The sequence below is a fragment of the Hippocampus comes genome, unplaced genomic scaffold (genome assembly GCF_001891065.2).
Source record: "Hippocampus comes isolate QL1 unplaced genomic scaffold, H_comes_QL1_v1.1 scaffold174, whole genome shotgun sequence".
NCBI classification, from domain to species: Eukaryota; Metazoa; Chordata; class Actinopteri; order Syngnathiformes; family Syngnathidae; genus Hippocampus; species Hippocampus comes.
The window spans coordinates 3,248,341-3,268,424 of NW_017805983.1; the positions used below are offsets into that span (position 1 = coordinate 3,248,341).

Consider the following 20,084-nt stretch of genomic DNA (forward strand, 5'->3'; position numbering starts at 1 on the left):
GAGCTCACAAAACGTGTTTAAGTGTGCGCCAGTGAATGCGCACGGCAACTCGTGTCTGGTGGCACCTTTCTTTGCGATAATTGGTTATGACCCACAATCGCCACTAGATGGCATTAGAACACCAACGGTAAAACAGCTTTATGGGAACTATGGACAGTACACTGACAGTGATTTGAGTTGTCGTGTGAAGGGTGGAGCACAGGTTGTTGATGGCACATGTGTCGTGACTGTGAAAAATCAAACACATGCAGGAGCAGCAGTACACTTGAACCCACTCCTGTGCTGTCAAATCACATTGACAGGGCGGGTAACATTCTTATGTTAATGACTCGTTCATATTGCTCCAAGACATGTTTCTCAAAGGCGATTGCATTTTTTTGTGTGTTTGGTAAATTGTTGGGGTGTGAAATTAGAAACGAGCCAAATACACTTTTTTTCCACTCAAAGAAAATATTAACTCACCAGCTCAATTAAGCCCTTGAGTGCAAGGACATTTTTTGTCATTAGTCTTCAATAGCATCAGTCAATATGTTCTGCGTTTTTATCGTTTGTGTAGTGATAGCATCGTAGTTAATTCATCTGACTTCCGTGTAGGCAACGTGGATTCAGTTCGGCAAATATTTGTCTGTCCCGGCATGTTCCGTGTGGTTGACTCATGGCAACCAATCAAGGTCGAGTCTGAATTTTGGCTGTCAGCTGGGATAGGCTTCAGTACCCCATGACCCAGAACATGAATAAGCGATTTAGATAATGGGTGGACGGATATTTTTTTTCCCCAGTTGATTGAGCAACTCCAGTTTCTTTTGTGAAAAGCGATGAGCGAATTTACGGAATTAACATTCTGAACTTGTCTAACGTGTCATGTGACGACCTACAAAATTCCAACACTGTCAACCCGAGCTATAAAATGTTTGTTGGTCATCATTGCCAGCATCCAAACGTCAAGCCTCCAAAGGTAAGATTACCCAATCTTACATCATAATTTGTCACATATATTTTTTAAAATTCTTATATACGGTCAGATGTCAGCCTGATTTTTAACCACACAAATCCAAATCAGTAGAAAGCAATAATAAAGTCATTCTATCATCGCTCAGATGGCTCGTCTTCACCTGTTGGTCGTCCTTTGTGTGATCGTTGCACTGAGCCAAGCTGTAAGTCAAAATATGACAACCTGACGCATCTTGATAGTTTGGTGTTTCGCTCTCTAAATTGGGCAATGTGCTCTTCTTCTTTGTCGTCTTCACAGAGGTTCAGCAATAAAATAGAAGGTAGGGTAGTTTGATTATATCCTGCTCATATTTAACATTGCGGCGGAAGAATTTGATGCCCAAAAATTGTGTTGCAGACCATAACTGTCCTGAAGGCTGGACTCAGCTAGATAAGTACTGTTACATCTTCGAGCACGAGCCCAGGACCTTTTCAGATGCAGAGGTACAGAAGACTTTTACAGAGGAGTTATGCATACAGTCTACAGACAGTAGAATGTCTGATACTGTCAACTTTCATGATATAATAAACCAACGTGCAACCGTTGAAAATGCTGTGCTTATCTTTTTCTCTCCCACCAGAGGGTCTGCACCATTCTCGGCGGGAATCTGGCCTCGATCAACAGTCGCCTAGAAAATGCAGTGGTTGTTGAGCTGATTCGGGAGGGGGCTGGTTCTGTCGTAGACACCTGGATTGGACTCCATGATGCAATTCTGGTGAGAAACCGAGCAGTACAACAGTTCTGATTGGATCAAGTCACCGTGTTTACAAGAAGAGTTTTGCCACATCGAAAATGAATGCGTGTTTCAGGCTAAGTCTTGTCATCAACTTCAAGGAAGCAAGTGTCGAGTTTTGTTTTCATCATAGCTGTTTTAGGATTTCAAGGGAGGAGAACCTGGTGCCCTGGAACTTGTCCTGTAGCACCTTCTAGAGGTTGACATGTGTCAAACATCTCCAGCCAAGACTAAAACTGATGTCACTCGTTTGAGGTTCAGACGTCATAACATCCTAAATAATGACCCAACATTTGTCTCTTGTGCCCCACGCTGCTGGCTCAGTCTTAAGCTGAGATTTGTGTCTAAAATGTGACTTTACCTTACAGGAAGACAATTTCATATGGACCGATGGTGAAACCTTTAAGTTCTCAAACTTCGGTGCTGGCCAGCCTGACAACACTGGTGGAAATGAAGACTGTGTAGAGATTCGAGGGGGTTTGTATACTTAAGAATATTTCGGAAGGAGAATATTGTGTATCCTGATGTATCATAAAACATCTTTTCATATTGCAATAAGGTAAGCTGATGTTTATTTAATACAAGTATGTGTTACCTTTTCTGTGAAAGTGGCGCACTGAACCCTATTTTGTGTATTTTTTTTCTTGCAGACTCACTGTGGGATGACGATGAGTGCACCGACTTAAACCCATTTGTTTGCATCAGACCCGTGGAGGAAAAAGATCACTAATCAGCCGTTTTACCATGTGATCTTCTCGAGTAATATATTTGCTAACTTTGAGATCAGATCTGTGCTCTCATTCAATGTTCATTAGAGGTTCAGTCACCTGTTTGCCATCAGTTAAGCTTATTTTCATGGGTAGCCTATCTTTTCAATGAATTAACATTTTCTGAGCATGACAATATGTTTGAGTGTTATCCCCCCAACCACCACCAACACCCTGTGACCATTTTTAACATGCTTCATCATGGAATGGTAGTCAAACAACAAAAATCCAATTTGACCTTTTGCTGCTTTATTTCCCAATGGATGTAGACAATAAAGGGTTGCTCTTCTGTTCATTTTAAATGTTTGTTAACACAGTTCGATACTTCAATCTAGGTTAGCTGAAACCCTTTTTATTACATTTAGTTTTCTATCATTTTATCTTTATTGGCAATTGATCATCATCAAGTAATGCAGTGTATCTATACCAATCAGTAAAAATGAGAATATTTTTATTTTGATCACATTTTTATGACAAACACAAAATACGTTAATGTGTGTGTTTAAAGGGGAAGTCACACATTTTTTAATGTTTTTTTTTTTTTACAATAATAAGACAATACATTCTTGGCAGCCATACTAGTCTAAACACGGTATTCACATTAATATTGTATTTGGGGAATATGAGTTAAGCAGTAAAATCCACCCGTTTTTGTCTATTTTAGCGGCCATTTTGCCAGTTGCTTTCCACTGAAAATGACATCACAGTTTCTCAGGGCTCATGTAACAACCAATCATCGCTTAGCTTCAGAAAACAGGTGAGCCGTGATTGGCTTCAAGAAGCATCCATTGATTTTTTTGAACCGGTCACTCTCAGTGGAAATTTAATGTAGCCACAAGGGGGCACAAGCCACAATCTTATTGTGCCGGTCCCAAGCCCGGATAAATACAGAGTGTTGTGTCAGGAAGGGCATCTGATGTAAAATTTTGGCCAAAACAAACATGCGAATCAAACCTTCGAATTTCATACCGGATTGGTCGAGGCCCGGGTTAACAATGACGACCATCGGTGCTGTTGACCTACAGGGTGCCGGTGGAAAATGGACTACTGTTGGTCAAAGAAGGAGGATGTGTGTCCGTAGGAAGAGAGGGAAGTGGAACGCCAAGAGTATAGTACTGAGAGTAGGGATTTTGAATGTTGGAACTATGACAGGAAAAGGTAGAGAGTTGGTTGACATGATGCAGAGAAGGAAGGTAGACATACTGTGTGTCCAGGAGACCAGGTGGAAAGGTAGCAAGGCTAGAAGCTTAGAATCGGGGTTCAAGTTGTTTTATCTTGGTGCAGATAGGAAGAGAAATGGAGTAGGAGTTATCTTGAAGGAGGAGTTCGTTAGGAATGTCAAAGAGGTCATGATGAGTCTGAAGCTAGAAATTGAAGGTGTGATGTTGAATGTTGTTAGTGGGTATGCTCCACAGGTAGGATGTGAGTTGGAGGAGAAGGAGAAATTTTGGTTAGACCTTGATGAAATGACACAGAACATCCCTAGAAGCGAGAGAGTTGTCATTGGTGCAGACTTTAATGGACATGTTGGCGCAGGAAACAGAGATGATGACGAGGTGATGGGCAGGTTTGGACTCCAGACAAAGAACGCAGAAGGACATATGGTGGTGGACTTTGCTAAGAGGATAGAAATGGCTATATGAATGCCTTTTTCAAGAAGAGGCAGGAACATAGGGTGACCTATAAGAGTGGAGGCAGGAATACACAGGTAGACTACATTTTGTGTAGACGGTGCACTCTGAGAGTTGAGTTGAGTTGAGAAATCAGCGACTGCAAAGTAGTGGTAGGTGAGAGTGTGGCCAGACGGCATAGGACGGTAGTGTGTAGGATGACTCTGGTGGTGAGGAAGATGAAGAGAGCAAAAGCAGATCTGAGGACAAAATGGTGGAAGGTGAAAAGGGAAGAGTGTCGCATAACTTTTAGGAAGGAGTTGAGACAAGCACTGGATGGTCAGGAGGTGCTTCCAGATGACTGGACAACTACAGCTAATGTGATCGGGAGACAGGTAGGAAAGTACTTGGTGTATCATCTGGAAGGAAAGTAGAAAAGAAGACTTGGTGGCGGAATGAGGAGGTGCAGGAGTGTATACAGAGAAAGAGGTTAGCTAAGAAGAAGTGGGACACCGAGAGGACTGAAGAGAGTAGACAGGGGTACAGGGAGATGCAGTGCACGGTGAAAGTCGAGGTGGCGAAGGCCAAACAAGAGGCCTACGATGACTTGCATGCTAGGTTGGACAGTAAGGAGGGAGAGACTGATCTATACAGGTTGGCAAGACAGTGATAGTAAGGACGTGCAGCAGGTTAGGGTGATGAAGGATAGAGATGGAAATGTATTGACAGGTACCAGTAGTGTGATAGGAAGATGGAAAGAGTACTTTGAAGAGTTGATGAGTGAGGAAAATGAGAAAGAATAAAGAGTAGAAGATGTGACTGTTGCGGACCAGGAAGTAGCAAAGATTAGCAAGGATGAAGTGAGGAGGGCACTGAAGAGGATGAAGAGTGGAAAGGCACTCGGGCCTGATGATTTACCTGTGGAGGTATGGAAGTGTCTAGGAGAGGTGGCAGTGGAGTTTCTGACTGGGTTGTTCAACAAGATCTTAGATGGTGAGAAGATGCCTGAGGAATGGAGGAGAAGTGTGCTGGTGCCCATTTTTAAGAACCAGGGAGATGTGCAGAGTTGTACTAACTACAGAGGAATGAAGTTGATGAGCCATACAATGAAACTATGGGAAAGAGTGGTTGAAGCTAGACTAAGCAGATGTGAGCATTTGTGAGCAGCAGTATGGTTTCATGCCAAAAAAACAGTACAACAGACGCAGTATTTGCTTTAAGGATGTTAATTGAGAAATACAGAGAAGGTCCGAGGGAACTGCATTGTGTCTTTGTAGATCTGGAGAAAGCGTATGACAGGGTGGCCAGAGAAGAAATGTGATATTGTATGAGGAAGTCTGTTAGCACGGTGCAGGACATCTATGATGACTGTAAGACAGTGGTGAGGTGTGCTGTAGGTGTGACGCAGGAATTCAAGGTGGAGGTGGGACTTCATCAGGGGTTAGCTCTGAGCCCCTTCTTATTCACTATGGTGATGGACAGGCTGACAGACGAGGTTAGACAGGAATCTCCATGGACTATGATGTTTGCAGATGACATTGTCATCTGTAGTGAGAGCAGGGAACAGGGGGAGGGACTAGGGACGTGGAAGTTTGCCCTGGAAAGGAGAGGAATGAAGGTCAGTTGCAGCAAGTCGGAGTACATGTGTGTGAATCAGAGGGACCCAAGTAAAAGAGTGAGGTTATAGGGAGAAGAGATAAAGGAGGTGGAGGATTTTAAGTACTTGGGGTCAACTGTCCAGAGCAATGGAGAGTGTGGAAAAGAGGTGACGAAGCATGTACAGGCAGGCTGGAATGGCTGGAGAAAAGTGTCAGGTGTGATGTGCGATAGAAGAGTTTCAGCTAAAATGGAAAGGAAAGATGGATAAAACTGTGGTGAAACCAGCCATGCTGTTTGGACTGGATACAGTGCCACTGAAAAAAGACAGGAGGCAGAGCTGGAGATCGCAGAGATGAAGATGTTGAGGTTCTCTTTGGGAGTGACCAGGTTGGATAGGATCAGGAATGAGTACCGGTACATCAGAGTGACGACTTATGTTAGAGGTTTTGGAGAAAATGTCAGAGAGGCCAGACTGAGATGGTTTGGACATGTTCAGAGGAGAGAGAGTGAATATATTGGGAGAAGGATGCTGAGTCTTGAACTGCCAGGCAGGAGGCCGAGAGGAAAACCAAAGAGGAGGTTTATCGATATAGTGAAAGAGAACATGAAGATAGTGAGAGAAGAGGATGCACAAAACAGGGTTAGATGGAGGCAACTGATTCGCTGTGGCAACCCCTGAAGGGAAAAGTTGAAAGGAAAAGAATAAGACTCTCTGGATGGCAGAGGAGCTAACAAGCGCCTCCAACTCCGAGGCTGTAATTGTGAAGACGAGCGTGTCGTGGCCTCAATCTCAAAAGTGCACGACCAACGGTGAAATGCTTTGTCCAGAGCGTTGGCAGTTTGTTTAAAGTGTACAGTATCAGGATTTTGTAAATTTGTGTCCTCGACATATGCTGAATATTACAAAGGCATGCAGTTAATTAATTGGACAAATGACCGTTGTGATGGAAGATTGAAGTTGGGCAGTTGATCTTTTCCAGATGCATTTGAAAATTTAAGTATATGAAGATACGCTTTCATAAAAATAAAAACATTAAAAACAGGCATATGCACAAAGAGTATTTTACATCTCGTGAGGAACTGCGCGGCCCTCTGCTGCCCCCCAGTAGCACTGATGGAAAAATTGTGTCCCCCTCCATCATTTAAGTTGCCCATCCCCGGTCTTATGTTGGATTTTCACCTATCGCAGCAGGGTCCCAACTACTGTACATCACATGATCAAGGGCGGTTCACTGAAACTCAAACGCAAACCTGTTTTGTACCAAAAGGGTAAAATATGTCTAAACACGGCATTGATAGATCTGGAGGGCATTGTGTGTCCACGTCCATCCATCCATCCATTATCCGAGCTGCTTATCCTCACGAGGGTCACGGGCGTGCTGGAGCCTATCCCAGCTGTCTTCGGGCAGAAGGCGGGATACACCCCGAGCTGGTTCCCAGCAAATCTCAGGGGACACATAGACGAACAACCGTTCATACTCACAGTCACAAAGAGGGACAATATAGAGTGCTCAATTAACCAACTATGCATGTTTTGGAATGTGGGAAGAAACCGGAGTCTGTAGAGAAAGCCCATGCAGGCATTGGCAGAACATGCAAACTCCACACAGGAAGGCCGGAGCCCGGAATAGAACGCCAGACCTCCGTATTGTGAGGCGTGCTAACCACTCGCCCACCGGGCCACCGTGTCCAATCCTCCGTATGCAAATAACACATGCAGGGAAAGCAACACACTCACAGTCATAGAAGCATTCACACCCAGTGGTTTGCACCAAAACAAGTTTGTCAAAGACGATTGAAAGTGTTCTTTTAAACGGCTAATGTTTGTATGTAAAATTGGACAAAAGTCCAATATCTGAAACCACCAGGCATAGGAACCCCTTGAATACGATGATCATTGTGGTATAATTTCATTCGTCATTATGTTCCTATTTTTTTTAACAGCCACTGATGGTGGAGTGCAGGATTGGCAACTTAAAAGATGTTTTTGATACCGGTGCTAATGAAGGACCACATAGGACCCTGATCTTCCTCACCAGATGTATGACAAAAAAAGCCATTTTAAATATGCACCGGATGTCATGATCCTGTCTTGTTTGCTTTTTGTTTCAGTCTCCCGCTGGCGAGTGGATGTTACCTCATGAGTCACACCTCTCAAATCCGGACTCATTCCCTGCCTGCTTTACAAACCAGGCCACACCATCAACTCATTGTGAGATTATGCACACCTTCGTCTCCAAGTGCTTAATTCTCTAGATGTTCTTGGCATTGTGCATCATAGCCTCTTGCCACGTTTCTTTTCTTGGTATTTTTTTCATGTAAGTAGTTCTTGGCATATTTTGGTTGACATTCTCGCGTCTTGGAATTCCTTGTCCTTTGAGTTTGACAAGCCATTTACGTGTTTCTCGTTCCTTGCCTTTTGCAACCATTTTTGTTTTATTTTCGCTTTTTCATGCTTCTTTGTTACCAGCGGCCTTTCGTTGTACTTTTGTCGGTCTAGCGTTCTTTTGGAAATAAATATTTCTTTATTTTTGTCAAGTCTCTTGGCTGTGCCTACGTTTGTGGACTCCAATTCTGTCTGGAGCATTCCGGACACCCAACACTGAATAAGTGCCAGGCCGTGAATGAATGATTAGCGGAAATCTGTGTATAATTGATGGCCATTGCAATGGATTGTGGAAAATTGGGCAGTTTGTCCGTATGTTATCCTCGTCGTTGTGAGCCTACGTTGGATGAATTGATTTCTCTGCAGCATTATTTTCTTTCTTGACAGCAAAAATAACACAGTATGTATGTAGCCACGTATATACATTTGTGTAGTACCCTATGTTTGGCAGACAACTTGCCGGAAATACATAAGCTGAGGTAAAGGACCTCAGGGACGCAGTACACAAGCACATTTATGAGCAAGGAGGAAAGCGTCTGCTTCATTCCTGTGGTGTGTGACATGAATACGTGTTTTAGTGATGGTAATAAAAAGCGTAAATGACATCTATTCCGTGCGTCACCGTTTAAATCGGCCTATTCAAATGCGGGAGTCAGTTAGTCCACACACACATGTGAACAGGTTATTCAGAGATCTGAATTTTGACCTTCACCCAAATATTAACTGCATGTATACATAATCAATCAAAAAGGAAAGAAGGGTAATTCCTGATCGCATTCGATGCAATACAAATCTCCAATTCTTGGCTCTCCAAACACATACTAAATTTCAACCACCATTAAAAAAAATCCTAATTTAACCAACAAACACAGCTACACTAACTATAACATACCTCATGAGAAAAATTAAAACTTTGACTTGTAAGATCGAGAGTAGACTTTACCAAAGTGGGATCAAAACTCTGTTGTGCTCCCTGAAATTGAAAGGAAAGACATGCTCCCTCACAACACTTCCAACACAACCAATTGAAGACATCCCCACTTTCTTCCTGAGACCTATCAAGAAGAAACGATTATGTGCGCAACTTGCTGTACTACATTTTCGGTAAAAAAAAAGTTGGCATTTGTTACAGCAGGTTTCATTTCACAGAGCGGTTTATGTGAAAGTTATTTCATGCCCTTTTCTAAAATATCATAAGCCACCTTTGCATTGAAAAATGTCTTGCGCGGCTTGGGAACTTGTTGCCCTGTTGGAGGTTGTAGTAACAAGCAGAAGAAGTTGAATCTGTGACCACAAGAAAGTTTTGAACTGGCTAACGGGATAAGGAGGAGAGAATGTCGTGTGTTGCACTTCCAGTCGCCTCTTACGGCTGAAAATAGAGGGAAGCCATCTTGCATTGTATCTGAAACTGACAACCTATGTTTTTTTTTTCTCTGAAAAACTTTTTTCGGTGCATGTTTAATGCATCCCATATGGCGTAATGAGAACCTCGCAAAAACGAGCTTCACTGTTTGCATTGACAATTCAGAGCATATTATCTCCATGCTGTGATTCATGACTTACAGGGGTTCACATTTCACAGCGATTTTTTTGTGTTTTTTTTTTCTTTTTTTGATGGACTTTTCATTGTTCATGATTCTGACACGCTGCAGACGAATCATTGAGTAGCACTTGGTACTACTGTCTACCTTGTAAGAGAACATGTCTAATTGCATTCTCACCAATGAAATGTGCATTTAGAGCGTCTCTCAGGCTTTTGGGTACAACCGTACACCACACAGTGTGGAATTTTTAATGTTGGGACAGAAAATAACATAACTACGCCATGAAGAAATCACTGTATTCAAGTTATGGTCGCTTAGCAGGGCCAACACAAGATGACCACCGGTGGCTTTGCTAGTCATTATGGCGAGTAGGCATAACCTGGGAAAGCTCAGTATGTCATAGAATCATGTAACTAAACGGACCAATTGCGAGAGAGGGTACGCGCTGCAGTCTACGTGCAGCAACAGTTTCTGGCGTGTGCGTGTCTTGTGTCTCAGACATGTGGCAGATGTGCTCTGCAGCGTAACGCGTCGGTCACGTGATGCAATGCGGCCATTGTCGCCCATGCGATTGAATAACAACAAAGACGTTTTTTAAGCTCATAAAATTCTAAATATCGGGGCCAATCGTTCTATTTGCGGCTGCTGAAGTTGACATTAAGTGGAGATGTTTACACAAACTGATGATTAATTGTGTTTTTATGACATTAAGCGTCCTGGTCATCCGGTTACCATGCAGTGCGAAGTAATAGGTTCGGCTGGCTCTTACGTTTGCTTTAAGCGACTGGAAATAATTGCCTCACATCTGAAGAGACAGCGTTCAGAATGTAGTTAAACATGTGACTGTACTTTGTGGCTGGCCTCTTTTTTTTTTTTTCCATCATCCACCTGTCCCGCTAGATTCGCAGGAAGCGCAATTGAAATATTTTCTCTTCTATGCCGCAACAAATGGCGTTCCCACATTCTCTTAAACTGAGTGCAGTATATATCGCTGTATCTACATCATACAGTGCCTGCCCGAACACAAACATACTAATCACATAAATTTCACAATTCACATACACTTATTTGTCAATCTATGAGGTGTAGTGAGAGCACGTTGTTGGTTGCCCGCAACTGTTTTAATTCCTGAAAGGCCAAAAAGCTTTGAAGTTTCACATGGCTTGCCTTAACCAGAAGTCGTTTGCAGTCCTACTCCTGTCTATAAATGTAAGTTCTCTTCTTTTTTTTGGGGGGGGGGGGGTTAATTCTTACTGTACAGGAAGCACAAAGCATTTCCATATACTGTATAGTGAATAGAAGCAACCCTGCTTGTATTCAGCCCCGCGAACAAATGCGAGACGGCCAGGGCGTGTTTCTGTCTGTCGCCAAGAAATGGGCATCCGTCAGTGACGGACTGAGAGGTCCGTCAGTACTTTATTAATTGCTTAATACCGTATATAAAAAATATTAGCTTTAACCTCGACTCACAAATAAAACTAAGAAAACAGTTTAATCATTCATTCATTCATTCATTTTCCGAACCGCTTGATCCTCACTAGGACCGCGGGGAGTGCTGGAGCCTATCCCAGCTGTATAACTTAATCAATTCACGAAAAAAGAGAGATGTCTGCTTTTGTATTTGGGGTCTTAATAAGTTTAAAGTGTTTAAATATGTTGTCTTGTCATGAACTTTCCACCCACCCAGCAATACAGTCCCTTATACAAGGTTCCTATCTTGGTGTTACGACATTAGATGATCACATTTTGGCAGATTTGCATTGTGGCTGCTCGGTCTGGAAAAGTCGGGATTGACTTTAACACAAATGCACAGTACTACTAGTTGTCAAAGTTCTTTGCTCCTCAAGGGTTAAAAGTTCTCAATACATGATTGATAGACTCAGGGAGCGCATGACGGTATTATGCAAACACAGTGACGCCCCTACACACAAATTCTCACCTGTGCCGTCAAACCATACTTCACACTTAATTGCATATTTATGTTAAAGAAACATTTACTGCCAGTGGCCTACTATGTTCCAAGACGAGTTTGTCAAAGATGTTTGAATTTTTCTGTTTAATTGGTTAATGTTTGGGTGTGAAATTGGAAACGGGCCAAATATTTTTGTGTGCATATCTGGAAATACTGAACTCACCAGCTCAAACAAGCCCACAATTCCTGTATTATATTTCATGGCCCATTATGTGTGATATATTCAACTGAAGAAGACGTTTATGGATGTAGTGAAAGAGGACATGAAGGTAGTTAGTGTGAGAGAACAAGACAGGCTTAGAGAGAGGAAACTGATTCGCTGAAGGGAAAGTCGAAAGGAAAAGAAGATGGTGATGTTGCATATTTTGCATTGATTATATTGCTTTTAGAGCCACTGATGCTGTCTTGGTTCACTCACCTGACTTCTGTGCAAGCAGTTTGAGTTGAGTTCCCCACACTGCTATATTTGAGAAAATATATTTTCTTGTCTGACATATGACTTAATTCCACTGAACTTGTTTGACGTGTCATGTGACACGGGGACAACATTCCAAGACTGTCAACCCAATGTATAAAAAGTGTGCTGGTGGCCAATTTTGGCATTCAAGCATCCACGCTGCAAAGGTAAGCTTACTCAACTATACATCCTATTTTTCCCCCCCACACTCATGTATAATTTTTTAAAATTCTTACACTTGGTCAATTGTAAACCTGATTTTCAACCATGCAAATACAAAACAGTAGAAAACAATAATAAGGAGTCATTCTATTATCGCTCAGATGGCTCGTCTTCACCTGTTGGTTGTCCTTTGTGTGACCGTTGCACTGAGCCAAGCTGTAAGTCGAAATATGACACGGTGACTCTTCTTGATAGTTTTGTGTTTTGCTCTCTGAACTCAACATTGTGCTTTTCTTCTTCATCATCTTCACAGAGGCACAGCCACCCAGAAAGTAGGTGGCTATATTTACTGTAAATCCTGCTCCTGCTTTTAACTTTGCTACAGAGTCATTTAATGCCCAACAAATACTTTGCAGAAAATCAGTGTCCCAAAGGCTGGACTCAGCTGGACAAGTACTGCTACAGCTTCAAAAATGATCCTAGGACCTTTCCAGATGCAGAGGTATGGAATACTTCCAAACATTACTTTCGTACACAGTGTACTGCAATTAAAATGTCTGTTGATGCTTAGTGCAACTGTTTGAATTCTGGTCATTTCTGGTCTCATTTTATTTCCCCTTCAGAGCGTCTGCAACATTCTCGGCGGGAACCTGGTCTCGATCAACAGTGCCAAAGAACACGCACTGGTTGTTGAGCTGATTCGGGAGGGGGCTGGTTCTGTCGTAGACACCTGGATTGGACTCCATGATGCAATTCTGGTGAGAAACCGAGCAGTACAACAGTTCTGATTGGATCAAGTCACCGTGTTTACCAGAGGAATTTTTGCCACATAGAAAATGAACACGTGTTTCAGACTAAGTCTTGTCAGCAACTTCAAGGAAGCTGGTTGTCGTCATAGTCGTTTTAGGACCTCAAGGGAGGAGAACCTGGTGCCCTGAAACTTGTCCTGTAGCTTCACCTAGAGGTTGACATGTGTTAAATAGTTACAGTGAACACATGTTGAACATGTATAGCTTAAAATGAAACAGAACCAAACGTTGTCTCATGTGCTCCATACTGCAAGCACTTTTGCAAGTCTTTAGGTGTCTAAAATGCACCTTTTTCTTACACAGGAAGGGGATTTCGTATGGACCGATGGCGAAGTTGTTAATTTCAAGAACTTTGGCGCTAACCAGCCTGACAACAACGGTGGAAATGAAAACTGTGTGGAGATTGAAGCAGATGGTTTGTATGCTGAAGCACATTTTGGAAGGAGAATAGAGTGTATCTGGATGTGTCATAAAATGTCTTTTCATATTGCAATAACGTATCCTGACATTTATTTCATACAAGTACGTGTTACGTTCTCTGTGAAAGTGGTGCACTTAACCCTTGTTTGTGTTTTTTCTTGCAGACTCACTGTGGGATGATGATGAGTGCACCGACTTAAACCCATTTGTCTGCATCAGACCTGTGGACGATAAAGATTGCCATTAATCAGCCATCTTTCCCTTCTTCTCATCTATAATAAGATATTTTCTGAATCATGCTAACTTTTGAGATGATTTCTGTGGGATTCTTCGGTGTTCAATACAGGTTCATTCACCTGTTAATGATTGTCACCATTGGGTAGCCTATCTTTTCAATAAATTTATTTTTTCTGAGCATTAAAATATGATTGAGTGTTATTCCTCCCCCCAACCCCCTTCACTTTCAACATTATTGTTTAATTATAGAATGATAGTTCAACAATAAGCTTTTTTTTTTTTTTTTTTTACCTCTTGTCTTTTTTTTTTTTCACAATGTAAGTGCACTGTTACACAATCCTTATTGTAAATGTCTTTTTTTTCTTAAAAATAACATAGCTGAAACCCCTGTATTTATTATCATTAGATCACAATATCTTTACTGGTAATTGATAATAATCATCATTTAAGTCATGGAGAATAGCTTTTGGTCTCTGCTAATCCTCCATCAAGCATCTCCAGTTGATCCAAAATGCTGCTGCTTGTCTCTTGACATATAACGCCTACTCTGGCGTCCATTCGCTGTCTCAATGTACATTTTAGAGTTCTTCTTAAGATTCTATTATTTGTTTTCAAATCTTTAAATCGTCTCACCCTAATCTGACCTCTCTGGGCACCTCCACCCCTACGTATATGCCTGGTGCATCAAGTCTGCAGACCAGATGCGAGTGAAGGTGTGGAGGACTAAGCAAAGGCTCAGAGGCGATGGAGCCTTTTCCGTTGCCGGTACCTGTCTTGAGAATGACCTCCTGCTCGACATGAGACAAGCCCCCTCGCTGCCCATCTTTAAAACGTATCTTAAAACAAATTTCTATTCTTTGGCTTTTGACTCAGCATGAAACTTGAGTTTTAGTTTGACTCTTTTTTGCTTTTTACTGTTGTCTTACCCAGGGAAACCAAGACAACAAGTATTATTAAAAATGCTGAAATTTATTTGAGAAAGAAAAATAGCACAGTATTTTCCATACATTTTATGCTTGCAAATTGTTGAGTTGTGTTGAAATACATTAATCTGCCCTGTTGGGATACATTTTGGATCGTTTAGAATTGGTGAAATAGATGAGCTAGATGACGTTAAATTGTATCAGATTGAGTTTGGAGCAAAATTTGCTGTCATTTACTCACATTAAAACAGAGTCCCAGCAATGTATCTTTAAGGTGGAACATCAGAGTGTAAATTTTGGAGATAAGGCTTTCTGATTTGTGGGAATGTTCAAAATGGAGTCAATCGCTGAGCAAGGTGAGATAGAGTACTGGGAAAAGAGCTGCAATTTGATTTCACAAAATTCCAGACCTGAAAATAACAGTAAGTTGGAAAGGTTACTGTCAGAGATTTTCACTCGGATGGTTAACAAAGGCTCGACGCAGGAACAGATCGAATTTCACTGCCGGCAGAAGCTGCAGTTCTCCATGAAGCCACTCGGTGTGTGCTTCCCACTGTCACCCGACCTCTGCAACCTCTGCCAGCCCTTTTATTGACTGCATATGCAAATTACAAGTAATATATCAGAAAAACACTCCCATCTTCATTAACATGCCACACCCCTGGACGGCCCCATTGGGTCGCCCCTCAGACAAAGCATTCTCTTGGTACCAGCACCAACATCCAAAAACTAACAGACACGTGGACATTTTAACGAGCGGTGTCTCCTTGAACTGATATGTCTGTAATCTGGCTCGTGACCCTTTCTTATGATGGAGCGTTCGAGTACTCCCTTCCGTCCAAGGTTAAATCTTCCTTTCCAAGTTGTCAGATAACAGGCGCTAGTGTGTCTACTAATGAGGGTTAAATCTTTCTCTCTGAGATGTAGTCAGGTACCATCTGCTCGGGTACCTTGATCTCCCTGATTCTCTGTGCTTCCATTGTGTGCAAGATGTTCTGAACACAAGCATTTCGGGGTCAATCAAGCATGTAACAAGATGAAACTTTAAAACATGACAACATTGTATTTGTCGATCCTAACAGTTACACAGAGATTCCTCAAATTAACTAAAGCTAGTAAAGGTATTTTTAATAGAGAGATCCCTTACTTAGTCTGATAAGAAGACCTGAACTCTGCCACAGGAAAAAAACGCAAGAATTCAGGGAGTCTGGGGAAATCCCTGCACATAAGCAACAAAGGCTGAAACCGATAAAGAATGCCCATGATATCTTAGTTGACTCAGGTGGCACAACAAAAACCAGCATGTCACGTTACGAGGTTGTGATGGACCCCAAAAAGCAGGCAAGAGGGAGGAGCAGGGTGTACTTGACAAATTGTATTAAAACAGAGAAAACTAAATCCAAAATCAAACAAAGTCCAAAGTATCAAACAAAAATCATGACTGGAGCTAAAACATAACCGTGACCGAAACATGACTGAAACAAACCTGACAGCGGCAAACAAGCAAACAAACACAGCAACGACCCGACAATGAGTGGTCGGGCGGGAGTCCTTTTTAACTACTATTACTAGAGCTGTCAGTTTAGCGCGTTATTATCGGCATTAATTTAAATCAATTTTAACGTGATTACATTTTTTATCGCGAGATTAATGTGGCAACACGTCACAGCGGATGTTACGTTGCTCTATGAATAAACGAGAAACAAAACAACAAGCGCGCTGCACAGGTCCACGCCCATGTCTGTTTTGCCAGCCACGGCAGCGCGAGACACCGAAAATGGATACTTAAAGAGTTTATGAATGGAAAGTTTACTTTTAAAAAGTTGCCAGATGGTTCCACTGTATCGTATTTTGAAGGCATTAAACATTACCAGAGCGATCAGACTGTTGCGGCCAGATTAGACGCTCCTTGTGTTTATGAGGCGGAAAAAAAAAATAGTGTGTTTCCGGTAACCCGACCGACCGAGAATTTCTACGTTGAAAAAAAAACTTAGGTCTAGGTACGGTGGGCATTTTTTTCAAACAACCCTCTACATTTTTGTGTAGAGGGTTTACATCGGTGCAAACTCACGATATTCACGTTGAGCGCGTGCGTCGTTTGCCCTGTCGTCTGTCAACAACATTGAATCATGGCGGCGACCGCGATCTGCGACGACAGTTTAAACCGCGTTTTCTGTGTTACAGTCGCATGCTCGAGCAGGATGGCGGCGGGGGCGTTGCGGGTGTCGCGGGGGTAGGGGACAGTGTCGGGTGCAGGGTCAGTCGGTGCGCGCCGCACGGCCAGCCGGTCCCAGTCCCGCCCGTCTCCCCCACCCCGGGTCAGGCGCCCTTCGGCGTTCCCCGACCGCCCACCCCGTCGACCCGCGCGTCTGCGCGCTCGTCGACGCATCGCCCGCCTAGTCTACGCAACTCTAGTCCAGGCCGTGGACTAACACCCAGCCGCCGGGTACCCAACTCTCTCGCCGCCTTCGGCGGCGAGCGGGGGGTTCAGTGTCTCCTTGCTTTATGTTTTATGGTTATTTTGTTTAAATTTTTGATGGAAAAAAAAAAACTTTGTCCGACCTACCAACCCCATGCTGAAATTTCATATTACCGGAAACACACTATCTTTTTTGTTTGGCCTTATTATATTTCAGAAACACCAGTTTTCATGCAGCTCATACCATATTATTTTGTTGTATTAATCCGCCACACCTTAAATGCCGGTCCCTGAAAATATTGTCTGACATAAACCGGTCCATGGGGCAAAAAAGGTTGGGGACCTCTGAGTTAAAGGATATAAAGCGGGTTCACGACCTGGACGGGCGGCTCTTGGTGGAAGTGAAACAGATCACCAGGCCATTGAAACTAAGGTTGTCAGGCAATCACATTGAATACCGGAGATTTTATCTAATGCGGTCTCGTTCCGTACCGTTAATTTTGGGGTTGCCGTGGCTGAGAACCCATAATCCTGTCATTTCCTGGGAACGTCCCGCGATCGAAAATTGGAGTCCGTTCTGCTATGCCCACTGTTTGCACTCGGCGGCAGAAAATAGAGGTCCAACGCGTAATGATCCACCGGAAGTCATTTGTTTGGATAATGTTCTGAATGTTTACCATGATTTGCGTCAAGTGTTTAGCAAAGACCGCGCTCAGTCCTTGCCGCCGCACCGACCGTACGATTGCACAATCGACTTACTTGATAACGCCCCCCTTCCGAATTCACGATTATATCAGGTTTCACAGCCGGAACAAGAGGCTTTGAGGGAATATATTGACAGCTCACTCTCGGCTGGCCTCATTAGGCCATCTCAATCCCCATTGGGGGCCAGGTTCTTCTTCATCGAGAAGAAAGACAAGTCGTTACGCCCTTGTGTCGACTATCGGGGACTAAACGAGATCACCATCAAAAACAAATATCCACTCCCGTTGTTAGATTCGGCGTTCGCCCCCCTCCAATCTGCCACCATATTTTCAAAACTAGATCTACGAAGTGCTTACCATCTGGTCCGTATTCGTGAGGGGGATGAATGGAAAACGGCATTCAAGACACCTTTAGGGCATTTTGAGGATTTGGTCATGCCATTTGGGTTAACAAATGTTCCAGAGTCTCATTAATGACGTGTTGAGAGACCTTCTGAATGTATTTTGTTTTGTCTATTTGGACGACATATTGATTTTTTTCCCGTACTCTTCAAGAGCACCAACACCATGTCAGGCTCGTTCTGCAGCGCCTGTTAGAGAATCGGTTATTCGTCAAAGCAGAGAAATGCGAGTTTCACGTCGACTCCATTTCGTTCCTTGGTTTCGTTATTGAGAAGTTTCAGCTGAGAGCTGACTCCGCGAAAGTTAAGGCGGTGGTAGAGTGGCCCACACCAACTACTAGGAAACAGCTGCAACGTTTCTTGGGTTTCGCTAATTTCTATCGCCGATTCATCCGTAATTACAGCCAGAGAGCCCTACCTCTGACCCGGTTGACCTCTGTCAAGGTTCCCTTTAGGTAGGACACGGACACCGACAACGCGTTTTTGGAATTAAAGAAGGCCTTCACTAACCCTCTGGTTTTGCAACATCCGAACCCATCTTATCCTTTCATTGTAGAGGCGGATGCGTCAGATTCAGGGGTGGGAGCGGGATTGTCGCAGAGATCCCCAGTTGACCAAAGACTCCACCCTTGCGCCTTCTTCTCTCGTCGTCTCAGCCCAGCCGAAGCCAACTACGACATGGGAAACCGTGAACTGCTGGCAGTCGTTTTGGCTCTGCGGGAGTGGCAACATTGGCTCGAGGGGACTGAAGAGCCATTCACTGTGTACACCGATCACAAGAACCTCGCATACATCCGCTGTGCCAAGAGACTAAACTCTCCTTACACGTTTCAACTTCACCCTTACCTATTGCCCTGGATCAAAGAACATAGGACCTGATGCTCTCTCCCGTATCCACAACCCCGCGGAGAGGAGCAGCGAACCACAAAGTATTCTTCCCGACCATTGTAGAAAGGGTTCTGTCAGTCGTCATCTGTACCTGTGGGTAAAAAACAAAAACAAAAAAGCAAAAAAGGACGTTTCGCTTCTCTCACAGAAGCTTCGTCAGCGGTAGACAACCCTGAAGTCTCCGTGAAGACTCCGGGAAGTTGCTCTGCGCTAAAAAGCTGAGCGTGGCCTGTTTGAGGACTGGGTGGGGATGGTTAGTCACGCCCCTATTGGTTTATTAGAGGCCCATTGGTTTCTAAATTCGCTATCATTGGGTCTTGATTAGGCCTATTGTTTGGGCTAAGGCTGAATAGCTACTTTCAGTTAGCCTGATCAGCATGTCTATGTCCCTTACTGGTCAACAAGTTATTGTAAATAGGAGACAGGTTAAATCTGATACCTCCTTCACGGTTCAGAGAGGGTGAAAATTTTTTAACAAAAATCGCTTCCTTTACTCCCCTTTCAAACCATCTCTTTTCTGTTCCTAGGATTTTTACTTGTTCATCTTCAATTGTGTGGTTTGTTTCTTTTAAGTGTGCGTATACTGCACTTTTGTTATCATTGTTTTTCCATTTGTGTTGATAAAGTCTTTTCTTGAGTGTTTGTTTGGTTTCTCCAATGTAATGTTCCTTGCACTCACTTTCTTGGCAACGGATGGAATAAATCAGATTGCATTTTTGGGTGTTAGGAACCCGGTCTTTGGGGTGTACTAGTTTTTGTCTCAATGTGTTTATCGGTTTAAAATAAACAGGAATATCATGTTGTAGAAATATTCTTTGTATTTGCTCTGAGAGGCCGGCAATATAAGGTACACAGACACCCCTTCTCTTCTTTTCTCTCTGTTGGTTGGTTTCCTCTCTGTTTGTTTTAATTTTCCTAACTTTGCCAAAGGCCATTTAGGGTAGCTACACCCTGACAATGCCTTCTCAATGTGTTTGACCTCACTCTCTCGTGACTTGGTGTTGGTGGAGATTTGGCTCGCTCTGTGTTCAAGTGTTCTAATTACACCTAGCTTGTGTTGCA

At 43.1% G+C, this 20,084-nt stretch overlaps 1 protein-coding gene across 4 annotated transcripts; it reads left to right on the forward strand.

The window, feature by feature from the left end:
- The first annotated feature begins 453 nt into the window (after window positions 1-453).
- On the forward strand, window positions 454-13,873 carry LOC109528330 (galactose-specific lectin nattectin-like). 4 transcript variants are annotated; one of them, XM_019890749.1, is made up of 8 exons: window positions 454-537; window positions 571-955; window positions 1,098-1,154; window positions 1,250-1,271; window positions 1,349-1,434; window positions 1,572-1,706; window positions 2,093-2,201; window positions 2,375-2,627. In XM_019890749.1, the coding sequence occupies exons 2-8, from the start codon at window positions 908-910 to the stop codon at window positions 2,452-2,454; spliced, it is 537 nt and encodes a 178-aa protein (XP_019746308.1). In that variant the 5' UTR covers window positions 454-537; window positions 571-907; the 3' UTR covers window positions 2,455-2,627. The 4 variants fall into 4 exon arrangements, with proteins under 4 accessions (XP_019746308.1, XP_019746309.1, XP_019746311.1 ...); XM_019890748.1 differs by lacking the exons at window positions 454-537; window positions 571-955; window positions 1,098-1,154; ... (3 more) ...; window positions 2,093-2,201; window positions 2,375-2,627 and adding exons at window positions 12,155-12,226; window positions 12,383-12,439; window positions 12,535-12,553; ... (2 more) ...; window positions 13,334-13,445; window positions 13,615-13,873; XM_019890750.1 differs by lacking the exons at window positions 454-537; window positions 571-955; window positions 1,250-1,271; ... (2 more) ...; window positions 2,093-2,201; window positions 2,375-2,627 and adding exons at window positions 12,535-12,553; window positions 12,638-12,723; window positions 12,845-12,979; window positions 13,334-13,445; window positions 13,615-13,873 and having other exon boundaries at window positions 1,013-1,154.
- The last annotated feature ends 6,211 nt before the right edge of the window (window positions 13,874-20,084 follow it).